General features: G+C 47.5%; 1 protein-coding gene across 1 annotated transcript in view; it reads right to left on the bottom strand.

Annotated features, from left to right (window-relative positions):
- Positions 1-13,957: 13,957 nt before the first annotated feature.
- The window catches only part of NIPBL (NIPBL cohesin loading factor), a 158,192-nt gene continuing 154,025 nt past the window's right edge, over positions 13,958-18,124 (bottom strand). Inside the window, exon 48 of the mRNA XM_040420964.1 lies at positions 13,958-14,320. Within this exon, the coding sequence (XP_040276898.1) occupies positions 13,958-14,320 (363 nt within the window). The remainder of the gene's footprint in view (positions 14,321-18,124) is intronic.

The raw sequence follows: 18,124 nt of genomic DNA on the forward strand, positions 1-18,124 counted from the left end.
GGACACAGCACCGTGGGACGTCCTAAAGCAGTCCCCGGGGAGGGAAACAAAATTCTCACAAACCAACTCTCTATGGAAGTCACTGAACTGCAGCCTGCAGAACCCTGCGGCCAAGAGAAGCATCCGCCGAGGCCAATGAATGCACCCGGTAAAATTTAGTAAAGGTGTGTAGAGAGGACCAAGTCGCTGCTTTACACAACTGAGACACAGAAGCGTGGTGGAGGTGTGCCCAAGAAGCCCCGACCGCTCTGGTAGAGTGAGCCGTGATCCCGGGTGGAGGAACCTTGTCCCTGGAACAATAGGCCTCGGCAATGGCCGAGCGAATCCACCGAGCAAGTCACCTTTGAAGCCTCCAAACCTTTACGATGGCCTTCCAAGATAACGAACAGAGCGTCAGTGCGTCTAAAGGGGGCCACCACCGACAGATAGATCTTCAAGGCCCGTACTACATCCAGACGATGGAGGGAGACCCCCCGTGGATGAGAAGGTTGAGGGCAAAACAATGTCCTCATTCACGTGAAAGGCAGAAACAACCTTTGGTAAAAAAAAAGATGGCACTGGACGAAGAACCACCATATCTTGGTGAAACACCAAAAAGGGTTCGTTGTAGGAGAGAGCTGCCAGTTCCGAAACCCGTCGAATAGAGGTAATGGCCACTAAAAAGGCCACTTTCCAGGAAATTCGACAGACTGAAACTTCACTCAGAGGTTCGAACGGCACTGTCTGGAGTGCACCGAGAACCAGGTTCAGGTCCCAAGAATGTAATGGGGGCCGATATGGGGGAACGGTATGAGCTACTCCTTGAAAGAAAGTCTAGACCAGACCTAGGACGGCTAGAGTACGTTGGAAAAAAAAATGGACAGGGCCGAGACCTGCCCTTTGAGGGAACTGAGAGCCATGCCCAGGTCCAATCCCGACTGAAGGAACGCTAGAACCGTCGGAAGGGAAAAACGCCTGGGAGGAAGAGCTCGTTCCTCGCAGAAACGCAAGAAGGATTTCCAGGTCCGGAATTAAATCCTAGAAGAGGAAGGTTTCCTGGCCCTAATCATGGTTCGAATGACCGCATCAGAAAAACCTCTGCGTTTCAACAGAACGGTTTCAACAGCCACGCCGTTAAACGTAGCGTATCTAAACTCTGATGAAAGACTGGGCCCTAGGAGAGTAGATCGTTTCTGATTGGCAGAGGCCAGGGAGCATTTCCTAGCAGAAGAATGAGTTCTGAGTACCAAGCTCGTCGAGGCCAGTCTGGGACGATTAGGATCGTCTTGATGCCTTCCTTCCTGATTCTGCGTAGGATCCGAGGTAGAAGTGGTAACGGTGGGAAGACGTAAAAAAACTCGAAGCTGTCCCAAGGCGCCACGAGAGCGTCCACGCCGTGTGCTGCTGGATCCCTTGCGTGAGAGAGGAAGCACGGGAGCTTGTGATTGAACCTGGACGCCATCAAGTCCACTTCCGGACGTCCCCACCTGAGACAGGTGGCCTCGAACACCTCCGGATGGAGGGACCACTATCCCAGGGTCCACTGTTGTCCGGCTGAGAAAGTCTGCCGTCCAGTTGTCCACTCCCAGGATGAAGACTGCCGAAATCATCGGAACATGGGACTCCGCCCACTGCAAAATCTTCGCAGACTCCTGCATCACCGGAAGGCTGCGAGTCCCTCCTTGGTGGTTGATGTAGGCCACAGCTGTGGCATTGTCCGACTGCACCCTGATCGGACGGCCCTGCAGAAGTGGAGTCCAATGGACAAGGGAGAGATAAATGGCCCGGAGATCCAGTATGTTGATGGGAAGTTTGGACTCCGATGGAGACCAAACACCCTGGACCGTCCGTGTGGCGAGAACTCCGCCCCAACCGCGTCTGTTGTAATGATCGTCCATATCACTGGAAGGAAGGATTTCCCCGCCAACAGATGCGCAGACTCTGTCCACCAACCGAGGGCTGTACGCGTTTGGAGGGACAGCCGGATCCGGGGATTTGCGGATAGACGTATTGCGGCATTGGAGTAATATGCGTATAGATCTCTAAATGTCCACGCTCTTGTCCAATGGCAGGCGTACCACGGCTGCACCTGAGTCTAGTTTCATGCCCAGAAACCTGATTTGTATGGTGGGAGATAAGCAGGATTTCCGCCGATTGACTATCCACCCGAAGCGGGACAGGGTTCTCAAAGTGATCTGAAAACTCTCCTCGCATTGGGAGACCGTAGATGCTTTGATCAAGATATCGTCTAGATACGGGAGGAGAGTGATGCCCCTGGAGCGCAGGAGTCCCAGGAGGGGGGCAAGCACCTTTGTGAACACTCTCGGAGCTGTCGCTAGGCCGAATGGCAGGGCGACGAACTGGTAGTGACATGAATGAATGGCAAAACGAAGAAAACGTTGATGAGCGGGTGCGATTGCAACGTGTAAGTAGGCGTCTTGGATGTCTATCGATGCCATGAGTTCTCCCTGTACCAAAGAGGCAATCAGGGAGCGGAGTGACTCCATCTTGAACCGTTGAATGCGGAGGAAGCGATTCACTATCTTGAGGTCCAGCACTGGGCGAACATCGCATTCCTTTTTGGGTACTATGAAAAGGTTTGAATAGAAACCCGTGAATCTTTCGTGTAAGGGGACCGGAATTATCACGCCCCGTATGAGAAGGGACTGGACTGCTTGGAAGAAAGCAGCCGCCCGACCTGGATCCTTGGGCGGCTGGGAGAGGAAAAAACGGTTGGGTGGGATAGATTTGAATTCTATCTTGTATCCTGATGTCACTACCTCTCGTGCCCAAGCGTCCGATATATGAGTTCGCCACATTTCCTGAAAAAGAAGGAGACGACCCCCCACCTGTAAGGGTGGGGCCGCACCTTCATGCTGAGGGCTGTTTCCCGGGAGCGGAACGAGGCTGTTGCGCTCGTGGACGCCATGCTGGCTGGGGTTTGAAGGATGGGCCTTTTCGCTGGTCCTGATTAGGTGGCCTAGATGCAGGTGGGGCCGCCGGACGAGTGCCCGCAAACCTACGAAAGGACTGATAACGGGAAGATGTGACCCTAGGACAAAAGGAACGTTTCGCCTTAGGTTGCGGTAAATAGGTGCTTTTTCCCCCTGTTGCTTCCGAAATAATATCATCTAGCCGGGTACCAAAGAGTCGAGACCCGGCAAAGGGAAGTCTTGAAAGAGAACGTTTGGAGGATTAATCCGCCGACCAGACTTTAAGCCACAGTTCTCGGATAGATACCGCGAGAGCCGAGGAACGGGCGACCATCGTCCCCGCGTCCAGAGCTGCTTCGCAGAGGTACTTTCCAGCCTGCGAAATTTGAACCGCCAAGGACTGGCGTTCCGCCTGAGGAAGATTGGTCGCAAGGTCTTGGTTCAAATGGAGGGCCCACTCCGAAACCGCCTTGGCTACCCATGCCGATGCGAAGATCGGGCGTAAGGCTGAACCACTGGCTGCAAAGACCGACTTCGATAGTGAGTCAATGCGCCGATCTACTGGGTCCTGGAGAGAGGAGCCACTCGCCACCGGAATAGTCGTGTTCTTTGCGAGGCGAGCGACCGGTGGGTCTACCTTCGGAGGTGAGGCCCATTTTTCCACACAATCAGTTGGAAAAGGGTAGAGCAAGTCTAACCGCTTTGGGACAATGAAGCGCAAACCTGGCTGGTCCCAAGCCTTGACGACTTTTCCGTTGTTGTCGCAATGTACAGGGAAGGACTTAGGGGTCTGCTTTGTACGCAAAAAGGACACTCCCTGGTGGCTGGTGGAGGGGAGTTCCTCCTGAACTTGGAAAGTGTCCCGGATAGCTGAAATCAGACTATCTACCATAGACGCAATCTCGGACGACTGCTCCAGGTCCATCTCCGTATCTGAATCCGCAATCTCACCACCTGATAGTGCGTCACCTAAAATGGAGGACGTCTGAGATCGGGAAACGGGAGGGGATGCAGAGGCGTCAGAAGAGGAATGACGACCTGATCTGGGACGCTTGCTAGTAAGCCTGCTCCTAGTTTGTGCACCTTGCGAAGGTGAGGGCTGCACTGTGGGTGATCTCTCTACCAAACGACCCAGTAATGAAACGGTGGAATGGGAGACTTTGGAGGTCTTCTACTGCCCGGGACAGGAACCTTGCCCAGTCAGGTTCTCCACAGCCAGAGGGGTCTTGAACTCCTGTGGGTTGTGACAATATGGATGGATGGATGGCTCTGTGGGGCCGCCTGACATGCAGAGCATAGAGAGAGTGACTGGCCACGAGGGAATTTAACAGAACATGAAGTGCAGGCATAATAAGTGGTCCTGCAGGGTGCCTGGGGAGGGGTCTTGGCTGGGTCTGACATTGTGTGGCTTCTCTATGCTGGAGGGGTAGCGATCTCCTACCATTAGAAGTCCCAGGTCCTGTGTCCTGTGTCCTTGTGGCAAGGGAGCGCTGGAGAGGTCTTTCGGAGTGCCGCGGTGGAAAAATTGGCTCCGCCCCCGCGTAGGTGTGAGGAAATGGCCGTGAAGAAGCCACGCCCCCCCCCCACTCGCATGCTAGGAGCCGCCATGAGACGGGAAGGGGTTAATATAGCGCCAGACATGTTGCCTCAGGAGATGCCTGGAGACTTAAGAAGTGGAGTGGGGAGGAAGAGCGCTGAAGAGGGAGAGATCGGACCGTTCTTGTAGTAGCAGAGCCGCAATGCTGCCGACATTAACCCCCGCAGTGCCGTACCGCCGCCGCTGAGGATCTGAGGACGCAGAAGGGAGATCGCTACCCAGCAGACAGGGGTGAGGAGCTAAGGGAGGGAGAGGGGAGTAATACTCACCTGTCTTCTGTGGACTTCGCCCTTAGATGTCGTCCCAGCAGGGCCACCCAACGACCGCTGGCAGAAGGCATCAGGGGTCCGGGCAGTATAGGGCTGGTGAGTAGGTGGCCCTATTGCTGGTGGGAAGCAGGGGAGCGAGGCTGCCCTGGTCCACTAGTCTTCTTGAAGGGGGGCAAGGAGGTGGAACAACCGACACCGGCTAGCCTCCCAGGGAGACAGAGACGCCATGCGAATCTGTGCCCCATGAACCTAATAAAATAAAAATAAAATCTCCAAAAGAGCCACCCTGCTAAGCAGGGAGGTCTGCCTCCTACCACACTAAGCTAAAAACTGAAATGCTCTCTCCAGGCTGGAGGGGGTATAGCCTGCAGGGGAGGAGCTAACAGTTTTTTAGCCTAGTGTCGCCTCCTAGTGGCAGCAGCAAGCTATACCCACGGTCCTGTGTCCCTCAATGATATGAGCGAGAAAAGGGGTTCCGTACGCCAGAAGGGACTGGAGGTGGCCAAATAAATAATCAGAGCCCTGACAACGTACAAATGATGTAACTCCCTTTCCCTAGGGTGCGAAGGAGAGGGAGACAGTTAAGGAAGGACAATTTCTTCATTGATGTGGAAGTCAGAGACCACCTTCGGGAGAAAAGAAGGAATGGGCCAGAGAACCGCCTTATCCTTGTGAAGAACCAGGAAGGGTTCTCTGCAAGAGAGCGCCACCAACTCGGACACCCGTCTGATAGATGTGATAGCCACAAGAAAAGCTACCTTCCAGGACAGGAGTCGGAGTGAGATCTCCCGCAAGGGCTCAAAGGGAGAAGACTGGAGCGCTGAGAGGACTATATTCAGATCCCAAGGCGGTAGAGGACGACGATACGGAGGAACTGTATGTGCCACTCCCTGAAGGAAGGTTTTTATGGGAGCCAGAGGACGCTGGAAAAGCTGTGCCCCCCAGGCTAGAAAGCGCCGACACCTGACCCTTCAAGGAACTAAGGGCTAAACCAAGGTCCAACCCTGATTGTAGAAGGATAGGACCGTGGGGAGAGAAAAAAAGAGTGGGGGGGATGCCCGGCTTTTACAGAAGCCCAGGAAGGACCTCCAGGTCCTATAATAGATCCTGGGCGATGCAGGCTTCCTGACCTGAATCATAGTGCGGATGAGGTCCGCTGAAAACCCTCTCCGCGTCAGAATAACGGGTTCAATAGCCACGCCGTCAAACGAAAAAAACCTTAATGCTGATGGAAGACCGGACCCTGTGAAAGAAGGTAGTCTCTGAGTGGCAGTGACCAAGGGACGTCTCCTAGAAGAAGAACGAGGTCGGCGTACCACGCGCGACTGTACCTATCCGGAGCGACTAGGATTGTCTGAATGCCCTCCATCTTGATCTTCCGTAGAAAGGGGGGGGGACACGTAAAGTAGGGAGAACTCCTGCCAAGGAGATATCAGGGCATCCACGCCGCATGCTTCCGGATCTCTTGCTCGGGAGAGAAAGGTGGGAAGCTTTCGTGTAGATACAGTTAGCACACCCAGGACCAATGGAAGGATTCCCTGTAAAAGGAGGGATGTGGTGGGCGCCAGTCGAGATCAGAGTGTGTCTGGAAATGGAAGCCCACAAAACAAATACCCCGTGCAATGCAAATGAGGGAAAGGTAGTAACGTAGGAGCTACTAAGGCTTGCGGGGTGGCTATGAACCATGATCCAGAGGAGGAAAAAGAAAGAAGGAGAAGAATAGGCTAGGGCTAAAGCCCATTCCACATCTGAGACTGGCGCTATACAGAAGTAGCCAAGGAGTTAGTAGCTGTGCAAAAACTCTGCCCGAGGAGGAAGCCAGGCAAGGGGAGTCACACTGTATTGCTAGCCCATACCCCAGCAGAGGAGGGGGCCACCCGCAGAGGACACCGAATTCAGTGCTAAAAGAATCCACCACCTGACAAAGGAGCTGTGCAGTAAGAACCCTAGTATGTAGTGGTAACGCAAATACCACTCCCACAATAGTAGCCAGCGCTTGCCCCATCAGCGCAAAACTGAGGGGGAGGCCTGAGACTATCCGTAGAAGCCATGTACCATACTGCCCCAGTTAAGTAGAGCTAACCATAAAAACCCTACCTGGAAGGGCGCTGGACAGACGCTAGTGCCAGGGTAGGACCCCTACCTGAGGGGGATGCCCCACTGCAGCGACCATGAACTCTAGCATTAGCGTAAAAGCTGCACCTGTGGAGGAGAACACGCTGTAGTAGCTAAACCAGAGTGCCAGCAAAACCACTTTCCCGGAGGAGGCATGGTGGATAGAGAATACAGAGTCAGTGAAAACACATGACTCGCTGGAACATACTCCCCATATTATGTGCAATGGTGTACGCACTACGTATTGATGCGGACAATATCATGACCGACTGGAACAGTGAAGGCCCATGGAGATGGGGGGTCTCTAGGACACATAAGTGATGCTAGGTAACCCCCTGAGAAGACAGAGGATGTTATAATCATGCCCAAAACCAGCACCAAAAAGAAAAGAAGGATACAATGAGGAATATGTAGAAAGTATTGGGATGGCTCACCCTCCAAGTTGCAAGGAATATTTGCATACAATGAGGAATAGCCACCATATCCACTGGCAGCACCCATATACCACTAGAGGAAGAGTACCGGGCACCGACTGTTGCCAAGCCCCACTTGTGAAATAAGCAAAGGCACCTAGAGCCATGGCGTACATGAATGGCGGCATCCCAAGATGTTTAGTTTTTCCCCCGCTAGTGGATCACTTGTGGAAGGGGGTAATGCAACAGGAAGCATGGTGATGTGCAATACTCTGCCTATAGAAAGGCATAGCGCGACTGTCGGGACCGCATCCAATGGTAGTGCAATTACCCTTCCTATGGAAGGTGGAATGCATACGGCAAATACTTAAGCCGGTGGTAGAGAAAATACTCCACCTATGAAGGGGGTTAATGCCCACGGCAGGAACTGGTGCATATGGCGAGTCCTGTACGAGTGCAATTATTGCACCTAAGTAAGGGGGTAATGTATACAGCACACATTGTAACCAGTGATAATGTCATCGCGCCACCTATGGAAGGGGCTAATGCATACGGTAGGTACTGAACCCAGTGGAGATGCAATTCCGCCACCTACAGAAGTGGGAATGTATACGTCCGGCACTGAAACCAGTGTTATTGTACTTAGTCCACCTATGGCAGGGGACAATGTATAAGGCAAGTACTGTATCCCGTAGTAGTGCAATTACTCTGCCAATGGAAGGGGGTAATGCATACGACAAGTACTGCTGGCCACCGTAGACGTAATCCTAGGAGATTGCTTACGATTTATGTCAGATTCTGAATCAGTGATTCTCCGCACCCCTCCCCTCGTCGACTGACCCTCTCCTGGAAGGGAGGGTGTGTCTGAGCGTAACCCAGGGAGGAAGGGTGGGGGTGCGGAGATATTAGAGGAGAAAAGATGTCCTGCTGTGGTCCGCTTGCGCGTAGGTCTACCACTCAAAATCTCGCCCCTGGCAGTTGCAGACGGCGCAGGTGGGGACTTATCAACCAAACTACCCAGGAGGTGGAATGGGAACTTCTAGGAGGTCCCTCCACCGGATTGCGCAGGCAGTGCATTATCAACCAAACGACCCCGGAGGGTGGATTGGGAAGTTCTAGAGGTCCCCTACTGGATTGCGCAGGTGGAGAATTATCAACCAAACGACCCAGGAGGGTGGATTGGGAATGTCAGAGGTCCTCTATCGAATTGTGCAGGTGAAGAATTATCAACCAAACGACCCAGAAGGGTGGATTGGGAATGTCAGAGGTCCTCCATTTGATTGCGCAGGTGGAGGACTGTGAGCCAAGCGGGCCCCGGAGGGCGTATTGGGAATCTTTCAGGGGTCCTTCACTGTATTGTGCAGGTGCATGCAGAATTATCAACCAAGCGGCAGTGTAGGGCGGATTGGGAACTGAGAGGTCCTCCTGTGACCGGGACAGGGCATGGGCCCAGTCTGGTACCGCACGGTCAGGGTGATCTTGCGGTGATGTGTGTTGAGGGGGCCGGGGGCCCATATTAAATGCTCTTTTTTTTTTTATACGACTGGGATGCCTAGCCTCAAATTCTTGAATATTAAGCAAATTGCACTGCCCATCTAAACCTTTGATAACCCAGTGCCGGCCTAAAAGAAGTGGCTGGCCAGGAAGGATTAAAAATGCCTTGAAGACCAGGGGCGGTGCTCAGTTGGCTTCTGTGGGAGGGGAACAGCTAGGCAGGAAGCATTCACGCCATTTGCCGCCAAAGGGGGAGGGAGGGGGAAGAGGGTTAAAAATACTTACCTAGTCCCGTGTACTCACCTCAACTTCATCCTCTTCTCTTCACCCTCCCTAAGTGGACCCACAAGGTCACCTTTTCCAGCAGGGTCACCACTTCAGCAGCTGGCACTGGAGTGGCAGGAGTCTGGTATGGCGGGAGGGTCTTTTTCTTTGGCGGACCTAGGCGACCCCTTGGCTGGCGGGAAGCAGGGCTGCCCTGAATCCTCCTTTTGCTTCTGTGGGGAGGTCGAGCGGTGAGGGACTCCGACACGGCCTTGCTCCCCGGGATAACAGAGAGGCTGGGCTCCTATGTTTTCCAAACCTAAAAGGGAAAAAAGAAAGAAATCGGCTAAGTAAGCCGCCCTGCATAAGGCAGGGAGGTCTGCCTCCTGCAGACACTAAGCTAAAACTGAAGCTCTCTCTCCAGCCTGGAGGGGGTATAGCTGTCATGGGAGGGGCCAACAGCTTCTGCCTAGTGTCAACGCCTCCTAGAGGACATAGCTATAACCACGGTTTCTGTGTCCCCCAATGGATATGGTCAAGAAATTTTAATTTTGGGTCCATGGCCAGATCTCAACCCCATTGAAAACCTGAGGTCAATCTTCAAAAAACAGAGAAATTGTGATAAACTCAGAGAACTGATTAGGCAAGAATAGGTTGTCATCAGTCAGGATTTGGCCCATTAGCGGATATCCAGCATACCAGGGCAAACTGCACAAGTCCTGAAATGCAAGGGTCAACACCGGAAATATTGAGTCTAAGAAACTTTATGGATTGTTCAAGAAGTTATAAAACTTACAAAAGCCTATAATTGTACTTCAGTTACCATAGAAACATCTGAGAAAAACACCCCAAAACACTGACACAACAAACTGTGGAAATCAATATTTGTCTTAAGCAACATAAAAACCTGCAGTAACACAAAGAACACATTTAGTCAATGGGGGGTCATTTATCAAATGACCGGTGTTTTACATCAGTCTTTGATATCCCTTCCGCGCTGCCAGAGGATGTGCTTAATCTATCTTGAGGCACATGCCTAGCCATATATTTGGTGCAGTTTATGTGCCTAGAATGGAATCTAGTCCAGATCCTGCCTGTGTTGTTTATATGCCTGTAAATAGGTGTAACCGTTTGCAAATTTACCAGGCCTATTCCCCAGTCCCACTCCCCATCATGGACAAGGATGGGACTTGGTCTACTGAGGGCCAGACCTTCCATGCCGCAAAATGTGGAACGCACAGGGCCATTACATATGTTTTGTGGATCCGCGAATATACAGTACGGTCGTGTGCATGAGCCCTTAGTGAATGGAGGCCGTGGATGGATGGAATACTCCATCAGCGGCCATGTTCCCAGCACAGCTGACCTGTGTGTAAACATGATTAATTCACATTACACCATCAGACATCAGTGCTGATAGATTGATAATGCTTAGTACTAGTACATGTGCAGCTAGTAATGTAAGCTGGCCAACCCCTTTTAGATTCTTCAATAAATGCTATCCATTATTTTAAAAAGGGTTTAAAGGGGGAGCAGCCAATGGCAGGCGGTGACATGGGCGAGTCTCCCTAGCATCGTGGATGAAGCTAGGGAGGCTCGTCCCCGCCTGCCATTGGCTGCATACTCCTGGGGACACTTGCCGGATCCGGCATTAATTCCCATTGACGGATCCGGTCTTCCAGTCTGCACATACCTTTAAAAATGTGAAAATAATAAATACCAGATCCGTTTTTACGGATGAACCCGGAGAGACGGCAGGCAGTACCAGCAACTGAACTACCTGCAGGATTTCTCTAACTTAAGTTTGAAAGTACCCTCAGAGGTCATAAACATTTATTTAAGCCACATAATTATCAGTAAGATAAGGATTGAGCTATAATGAGTGTTTATGAGGTCAGAGATAGAGTCCGTAAGCTTCCTGCCTGACAAACAGAAAATTCAGATCCTGCTAGTAGAGCATCTCAGATCTGTACAGAGAAAAGGGCTCCATATTTTTAATAAAGACCAATTGAAAAAATGTTTTAGCTCATAAGTATAATGCAATAATAAAAAATTGTCCCAAAAGGTGTAGCCTTAAATTTCCAGCTAAGCAGTGCCTATGGAACACAGATGACACATGGAGGGCAGAAAACAAACACTCAGACCCTTCATGGATAAAACAAGAATGGACTTTCCACAGATGTCAAAAGGACAAGGAAATGTTAACAAGGCCTAAAGCAGACGTTCAGCCAACCCTGGTTTAAACTTTAGGGTAATGGTCACATGCATGCAGATTAGCAGCATTATGAACAGGGCTACTGAGATCTGAAAATCAGCCCCAGATCCCAAAGCGGAAAAATCTGCTGTGTGAACATACCTTCAGAAATCCAAACATCAGATTGACAAAAAATAAATAAAAAGTCACTGGAGCCTTGGGGTTTTCCAAGTGTTTAAAATTGATGACGATCCTTAGGACAGGTCATCAGTATATGTTTGGTGGGGGTCCAACTCCTGGCACACCCGCCGATCAGCTGTTTGATGAGGCAAGGGTGTGCTGGTGAGCAGTGATGGCCAGTTCGCCCGCGAACACATGCGGGATGCCATCTTAAATCACAAGTCCGGCGAGGCACAGGTAAGCCCTTACCTGTGCCGCGAGCCGGTCTGAAACAAATGCGGTCACCGGGAGCAGGCAGTTCCGAGAACAGCCACCGGGAGCCTTCATCTGGCTGTTCTCGGAACTGCCTGCTCCCAGTGACCAGCTCGCGGCACAGGTAAGGGCTTACCTGTGCCTCGCCGGACTTGAGATTTATCATGGCAGTCCGCATGTGTTCGTGGGCGAACACGGCGAACTGGCCATCACTGCTGGTGAGTGCTGCAGCCTCTTTCTAGGCCTATGATGTGTGTGTATAGTGGCTGTGATTGGTATTGCAGCACAGGCTAACTCACTTGAATGGGACGGAGCTGTGGTTAGGTCATGTGACCGATAAACGTGACGTCACTGGCTAAGAAGGAAACCACAGCACTCAGAGCCGTGGTCCCTGCAAACAGCTGGTTGCCAGATATTGATGACCTATCCTCAGGATTAGGGGATGAGCGAATCTCCTTCGGATGAAACATCTGAAGTCGATTTGCATAAAACTTTGTTTCAATACTGTACACAGCGAGCGCTCCTTACAGTATTAGAATGTATTGGCTCCGATGAGCCGAAGTTATTACTTCGCTAAGTCTCGCGAGACTTCGCATAATAACTTTAGAAATTGATTTATACTGTAAAAAAACATTTCCCGAACTTGGGTTCGGTTCCAAATGGTACCTTGAAACCGAACCAGAGTTTGGGAAATGTTTTTTTTACTGTATAAATCCATTTCTAAAGTTATTATGCGTAGTCTCGCGAGACTTAGCGAAGTAATAACGTCGGCTCATCTGAGCCAATACATTCTAATACTGTAAGGAGCGCTCGCTGTGTACAGTATTGAAACAAGGTTTTATGCGAATCGACTTCAGATGTTTCATCCAAAGTCGATTCGCTCCTTCCTACTCAGGATATTAAACACTTGGACAAACCCCTTTAACCAACCTTTATTTTTTCAATAAAAGGAAAGAAACAGAAAAAAAAAAACACCACACAAACTGCAAGATGGGTAAGGATACAGAACTTGACATTTGGGTAAAGTTACAATTTTTGTTTCTTCTTTTTTCTTAAATTTCTTAATTTTTTTTATTCACCTTTTCCTGCTTAAAATGTCAACAGAAACTACCAAATAATAAAAAATAAAGAAAGTGAAACATACAAGGAATAAACTATTTTTTTTTTATCAAACAGTCTTGAAAATGTGTTTGGCACAGTGCTAGATCATATAGATAAACACTAGATATTTCAGGATACAATAAAATCGGGAGTTAAAATCGTGTCTATGCCCCTTTAAAAAAAAAAAAGTAGTGAGGAAGATAGGAGAGCGGTCATTTCAGCCTATACAAACCTTATTAACAATATCACTTGCGTTAAAAATAAAAAAAAATTTAAAAAAGCAACTTTTACATAAAAGACGTCAAAAGTAATAATATAATTGGATTGCAAACAGATTTACATTAAGAAATTCAACCGGAAACAAGACAAGTAACAAAGAAGTAAAAAAATTTATTGCAGTATTTTCTCCAGCAGGTATTCTCGGGATCCCTTTTGTGTGTTTTTTTTTTTATACTCATTTTCAGGGTGACTCAATACAGAAAAAAATTCTACATTTACAAACCAAAAGAGGAAAAAAATAAAAATAAACTGAAAATAATATAGAACTAATAATAATAAAAAATTATCTCCTGCAGAAACGGTCATAGATACTGCATGCTCCCCCTCCCCGTCCAACAGAATAAATTATATGTGTTCAGAACATTCTGCCATTTTACAGCCTGAAGAAAAAACTAAAATAAAAAATAAAATAAAAATAAGAATTGATGCTCCTCTGGAAAACGGGCTAAGCTAAAGAAAGCCATCCGCTGCTAGGTTAAACTCCAAGAACACTTTATTAAGAACATTAACAGACTAATTTTCAACATTCACTTGTTTATTTTTTGTCATTTTTTTTCGCTCGTTTTTTTTTTTTTTTAAACAGAAAGTATTCTTCAAGATATAAACAAATTTTTGTTAAACTATAATACAGTGGGAGTAAAAATGAACTGAGAAGTTTCTGCTGTACAACAGCGAAGGAAGCTCCCACGACAATGTTTTCCAAACATTTCCTTCAGGCCGCCACGTTCCACTCTTGCGCTTCATAAAACTGATCTTTTAAGTCGTCGTTTTTTTTTTCTTTTGTTTTTTTTGCCAGAATGCTGAGATTTCAAGTTTATGACTTTTTTTTTTCTTTTTGTGTTTATTTTTTTTCCTGTAAATTTGGCTGCAAATATACAAACGTATTATTAGCTGGAAGTCCCGTCCTTGGCTGCGTACAGCGATCGTAAAGTCTGAACAACTTTATTAGTCAGCTTATTCGCGCTCGTGAGCGCAATTTTTTTGTGAATGATGTCCGACTCTTTAATTGTATCGACCCAAGGCACAAGCTTTCGTCCGTCACGGCGTTTGGCCTCAGCCCAAGTGCCACTGTAGGAGCCCGCCATCCACTGAATGCTGAACCCGTGCCTGGTTTTCTGAACTACTTTCGCAATCTGTGGCCGGTCCTTGTACTTTGGACAACAAATTGCAATGACATCCTGGGCGTCGACCGTCTCATTCATCTGGCCTGATAGATCTGAAGAGTCTGATAACCGTTTCGATTTTCTTAACTACACGTGGAAGAAGCAAAAAAAAAAAAAGAAGAAAAAAAAAAATATAGGGAAAAAGAACCAAAAACTTAACTTGTAAAGTCAGGCGTTACTGACAGAACACAGAAATCTAAACCCCAGGCACCGTGGTGAGTTTGCCAGCACGCATACAATCCAATCTGTGGGATGCAGTTTAATCACCAGTGCCTAGGGGGAGGGGAGTGTGAGGTCTTTAACGTGTACCACCAAAATTTTACTAATCAAAATCTATTACGTGTTACAAAATCATACCAAGGAAAAAAAATAGGGACAGAATAGAAGAGGAAATCTAAATTAAAATTACCTTTTACTTTGGATAAATCTCAATTTCTACGTTTTTTTTTGCCTTTTCCGCTAAACCCTTTCTACAAAAAAAGATGTATAAAAGGTTAAGTCTAGCTACAAAATTAGCTTCTTACCCCCACAGCAAAATGACTTCACGAAATAGCCCTGGACTCAAAAAGACCACAGCACAGGGACCAAACAACCATATTCACATCTCATCCCGTAGAGAACACAAGCACAAGGACATAGATCAGGCTTTAGAGGCTCGGGGCGAGAGGTTTTGGTGACATTTTACAAAATAGGAAAGGAGACCAATTTGGTTTTTACATTACGTAACGCCTGATGCATTTTCAGACAAGGACTGGAGGCTGCAGGAAAGTACCTCACATTTTTGCACGATGTACGTCCCTTCAGCACGGGGGAGAATAATATCGATTAAGATCAGCCAATTAAGACACTTTTTTTTTTAATAGGGGGTCAAGATACAAATAAGATTTCTCTCATACACGCCAACATGATCACTCTAAAGTGGGGGGGGGGGGCATGAAACAGGCTGTTCACTTTGTGTCACAGATAAATAATTATTTTACAAAAAAAAGGGAAAAGCCTGTCACAGACCAAAGTCTAAAATAAAAAAAAAATAAAAAAATAAAAAAAAGACAAAAAAAAAGCCAAGAGGGGAAAAAAAAAAAAAAAAAAAGGGATAACTTTCCCAATCTGGATTCTGATCAGTGCTGTGGCAAGTAAAGGTTTCTCACAACTTCCTCTGTTGTTAGAGTGGCCAGCCTGACACGGGTGGTCTGCGCGTCATCGTTTCTAACAACAAAGGGTTAAAACTGATCGTAGAGACCCAGGTAAGAGGTAATTTGGAAGTGAATAAAGCCTTGTCCGCTGACCATGCATACAACATAAATTAGTAGGAAAATAACACGAAGGAGCTTTTCTAGCAGTTGCTGGCGAAGAAGCAAAAAAAGGAAAGCTTGGAGGCTTAGGAGGTAAGAAGCTAGCAACAGACCGAGAGGTGTGAAGGACAAAGCGGAAAGAGCAGGGAGGTTCATTTTAAAGACCAAAACTCATACACTCAGGAAACAGAGCAGCAAGGCATCCCAAAGGCTTGGATTAACCTGAACATGTTATATCACATGCAAACTACCCTCCTCCCCCCGGAATATTATACGATACTATATAGGATTAGTGATCGACATGCACAGAGCTCGCTCACTGCTGCAGAGGACACACGGGGGCGGCCTGTACAGCAGCAGCGTTAATCTGAATCACAGAGAAAGCAGTCACGTGGCAGTAGAAAAAAAAAAAAGCAATACCATTGGAAGCACTGCCAGGGGTCAAAATGCGTTTCTGTAGGACTGCGCAAATTCCTAATGGTTAATGAGTCTCTAAGTCGAACCATCCAACTTTATGTATACAGGCAAAACACCGGATTCACCAGATATCCTTTTCCAACAACAACTCTGAGACATCAAAACCGCACTAATACCAATAGTTAAGTACTGTAAATAACGCGGATATACGCACAAGCACAGGTGGAATGCAGGCACATCAAACCAATGTAAACGTCTTGTATTCCTCCTTCTCAATCAGCTTTATTTTATTATACTCACAAGTAGAAATACATGCAAGATAAAACAAATCAACGCCTAGTTCTCCTGCCCGACCCGGGTTTCGCTCAAAGCTTTATCAGGGGCGTAAGCCCAAACTCTCAGGTAGTTCTTAAATATCCTCATATTACCCCTCCCCTTCCTCCCCCTCATCCTGATATTCTCTCATTAAAATATCCTATTTAAAATCAACAACATTTGCTCCTACTTCACCCACAACATGTGTATCAGATAGATGTTCCGCCGCCCTCTTATTTTTCACATTTACCGCCTAAAGTTTTATCACAGGGTCCATTCATAAATCTTATACTACACCGTCCAGCCGAGGGAACATCACGTGGTTTTCCCCAACCAATCCTGTATGAGCAGGCAGACCCAGGTTCGCAACTCACTCTAAATATAGAGTATAGAGTAGCGCAGAGTGACTCTACCTATTCTGTCAGGCATGGTTTTAAATCGAATTCCGTGTTCAGACCCTGCGGCTGGATCGTGTCCAGCTCATACGTCCACCTCACTTTGCGACGGTCTATCTTCGCAACGGTATCTCCTCCCCGCCAGTTCCCCTTCACCAATTCTATTCCCCTAAAAGGCGAGTCCTCTTGGATTTTTTTTGGTGAGCAATTTTAAAGTGTAAAGAAACCCCATGCGTTTCAAGACCTTTCTTAATATTTCTTATATGTTCCTGCACACAGGTTTTAAGCTTCCTCATTGTGCGACCTACATACTGGACGCCACAGGGTCACTCCAGCATGTAGACCACCCCTGAACTCACATGTCATTTCTCCCACAATTTTAAAATCCTTATCTCTTTTATTTGAATGTACTACAGACACCCGTCTTACTTTTTTTTTTATCATTCCTCCTATTCTTACAGGGGAGGCAGAACCCACACCATGAGAATTTATTCGGCCCTTTCTTTCCACTAATGGGATGGCACTAAATGGTTACGAAGATTGAGAGCTTTTCTGAAAATATCATCAGGACAATCTGGGATTTCTTTTCCCAGGACAGGATCATTTCTAAATACTGCCCAGTTTTTCCTAATCACATTCTTTACAAGACCGGCTTGTGCAGTATACTGGGTTAGAAAGGAATAGCGATAATTATTTTTTTTTTTAACCCCTTCCCCTTTATTTCCATCGGCTTCTATATTCTGACTACAGATAAGTAACTCATCCCTCCTATACCCTTTTTCAACAAACCTATTCTGTATAATCTGACTTTGCTCCCTGAAAACAGTCACATCTGTACATTTGCGGTATATTCTTTTTATCTGACCTTTTGAGATGTTATTTAGCCAGGGCTTGTAATGGCAACTTTTAGTGTCTATATAACCATTTACGTCTGTATCCTTAAATAACGTTTTAGTTTTGAAACCTGTGTGCAGGAACATAAGAAATATTAAGGTCTTGAAACGCATGGAGTTTCTTTACACTTTAAAATTGCTCACCAAAAAAAGAGGACTTACCTTTTAGGGGAATAGAATTGGTGAAGGGTAACTGGCGGGGAGGAGATACCGTTGCGAAGATAGACCGTCGCAAAGTGAGGTGGACGTATGAGCTGGACACGATCCAGCCGCAGGGTCTGAACACGAATTCGATCTTAACCATGCCTGACGGAATAGGTAGAGTCACTCTGCGCTACTCTATACTCTATATTTGGAGTGAGTCTCGAACCTGGGTCTGCCTGCTCATACAGGATTGGTTGGGGAAAACCAGGTGATGTTCCCTCGGCTGGACGGTGTAGTCTAAGATTTATGAATGGACCCTGTGATGTACAAAAAAGTGATAAAACTTTAGGTGGTAAATGTGAAAAATAAAAGAGGGCGGCAAAACATCTATCTGATACACATGTTGCGGGTGAATTAGGAGCAAATATTGTTAAT

The sequence above is a fragment of the Bufo bufo genome, chromosome 2 (assembly GCF_905171765.1).
Source record: "Bufo bufo chromosome 2, aBufBuf1.1, whole genome shotgun sequence".
In the NCBI taxonomy this organism is placed as follows: Eukaryota; Metazoa; Chordata; class Amphibia; order Anura; family Bufonidae; genus Bufo; species Bufo bufo.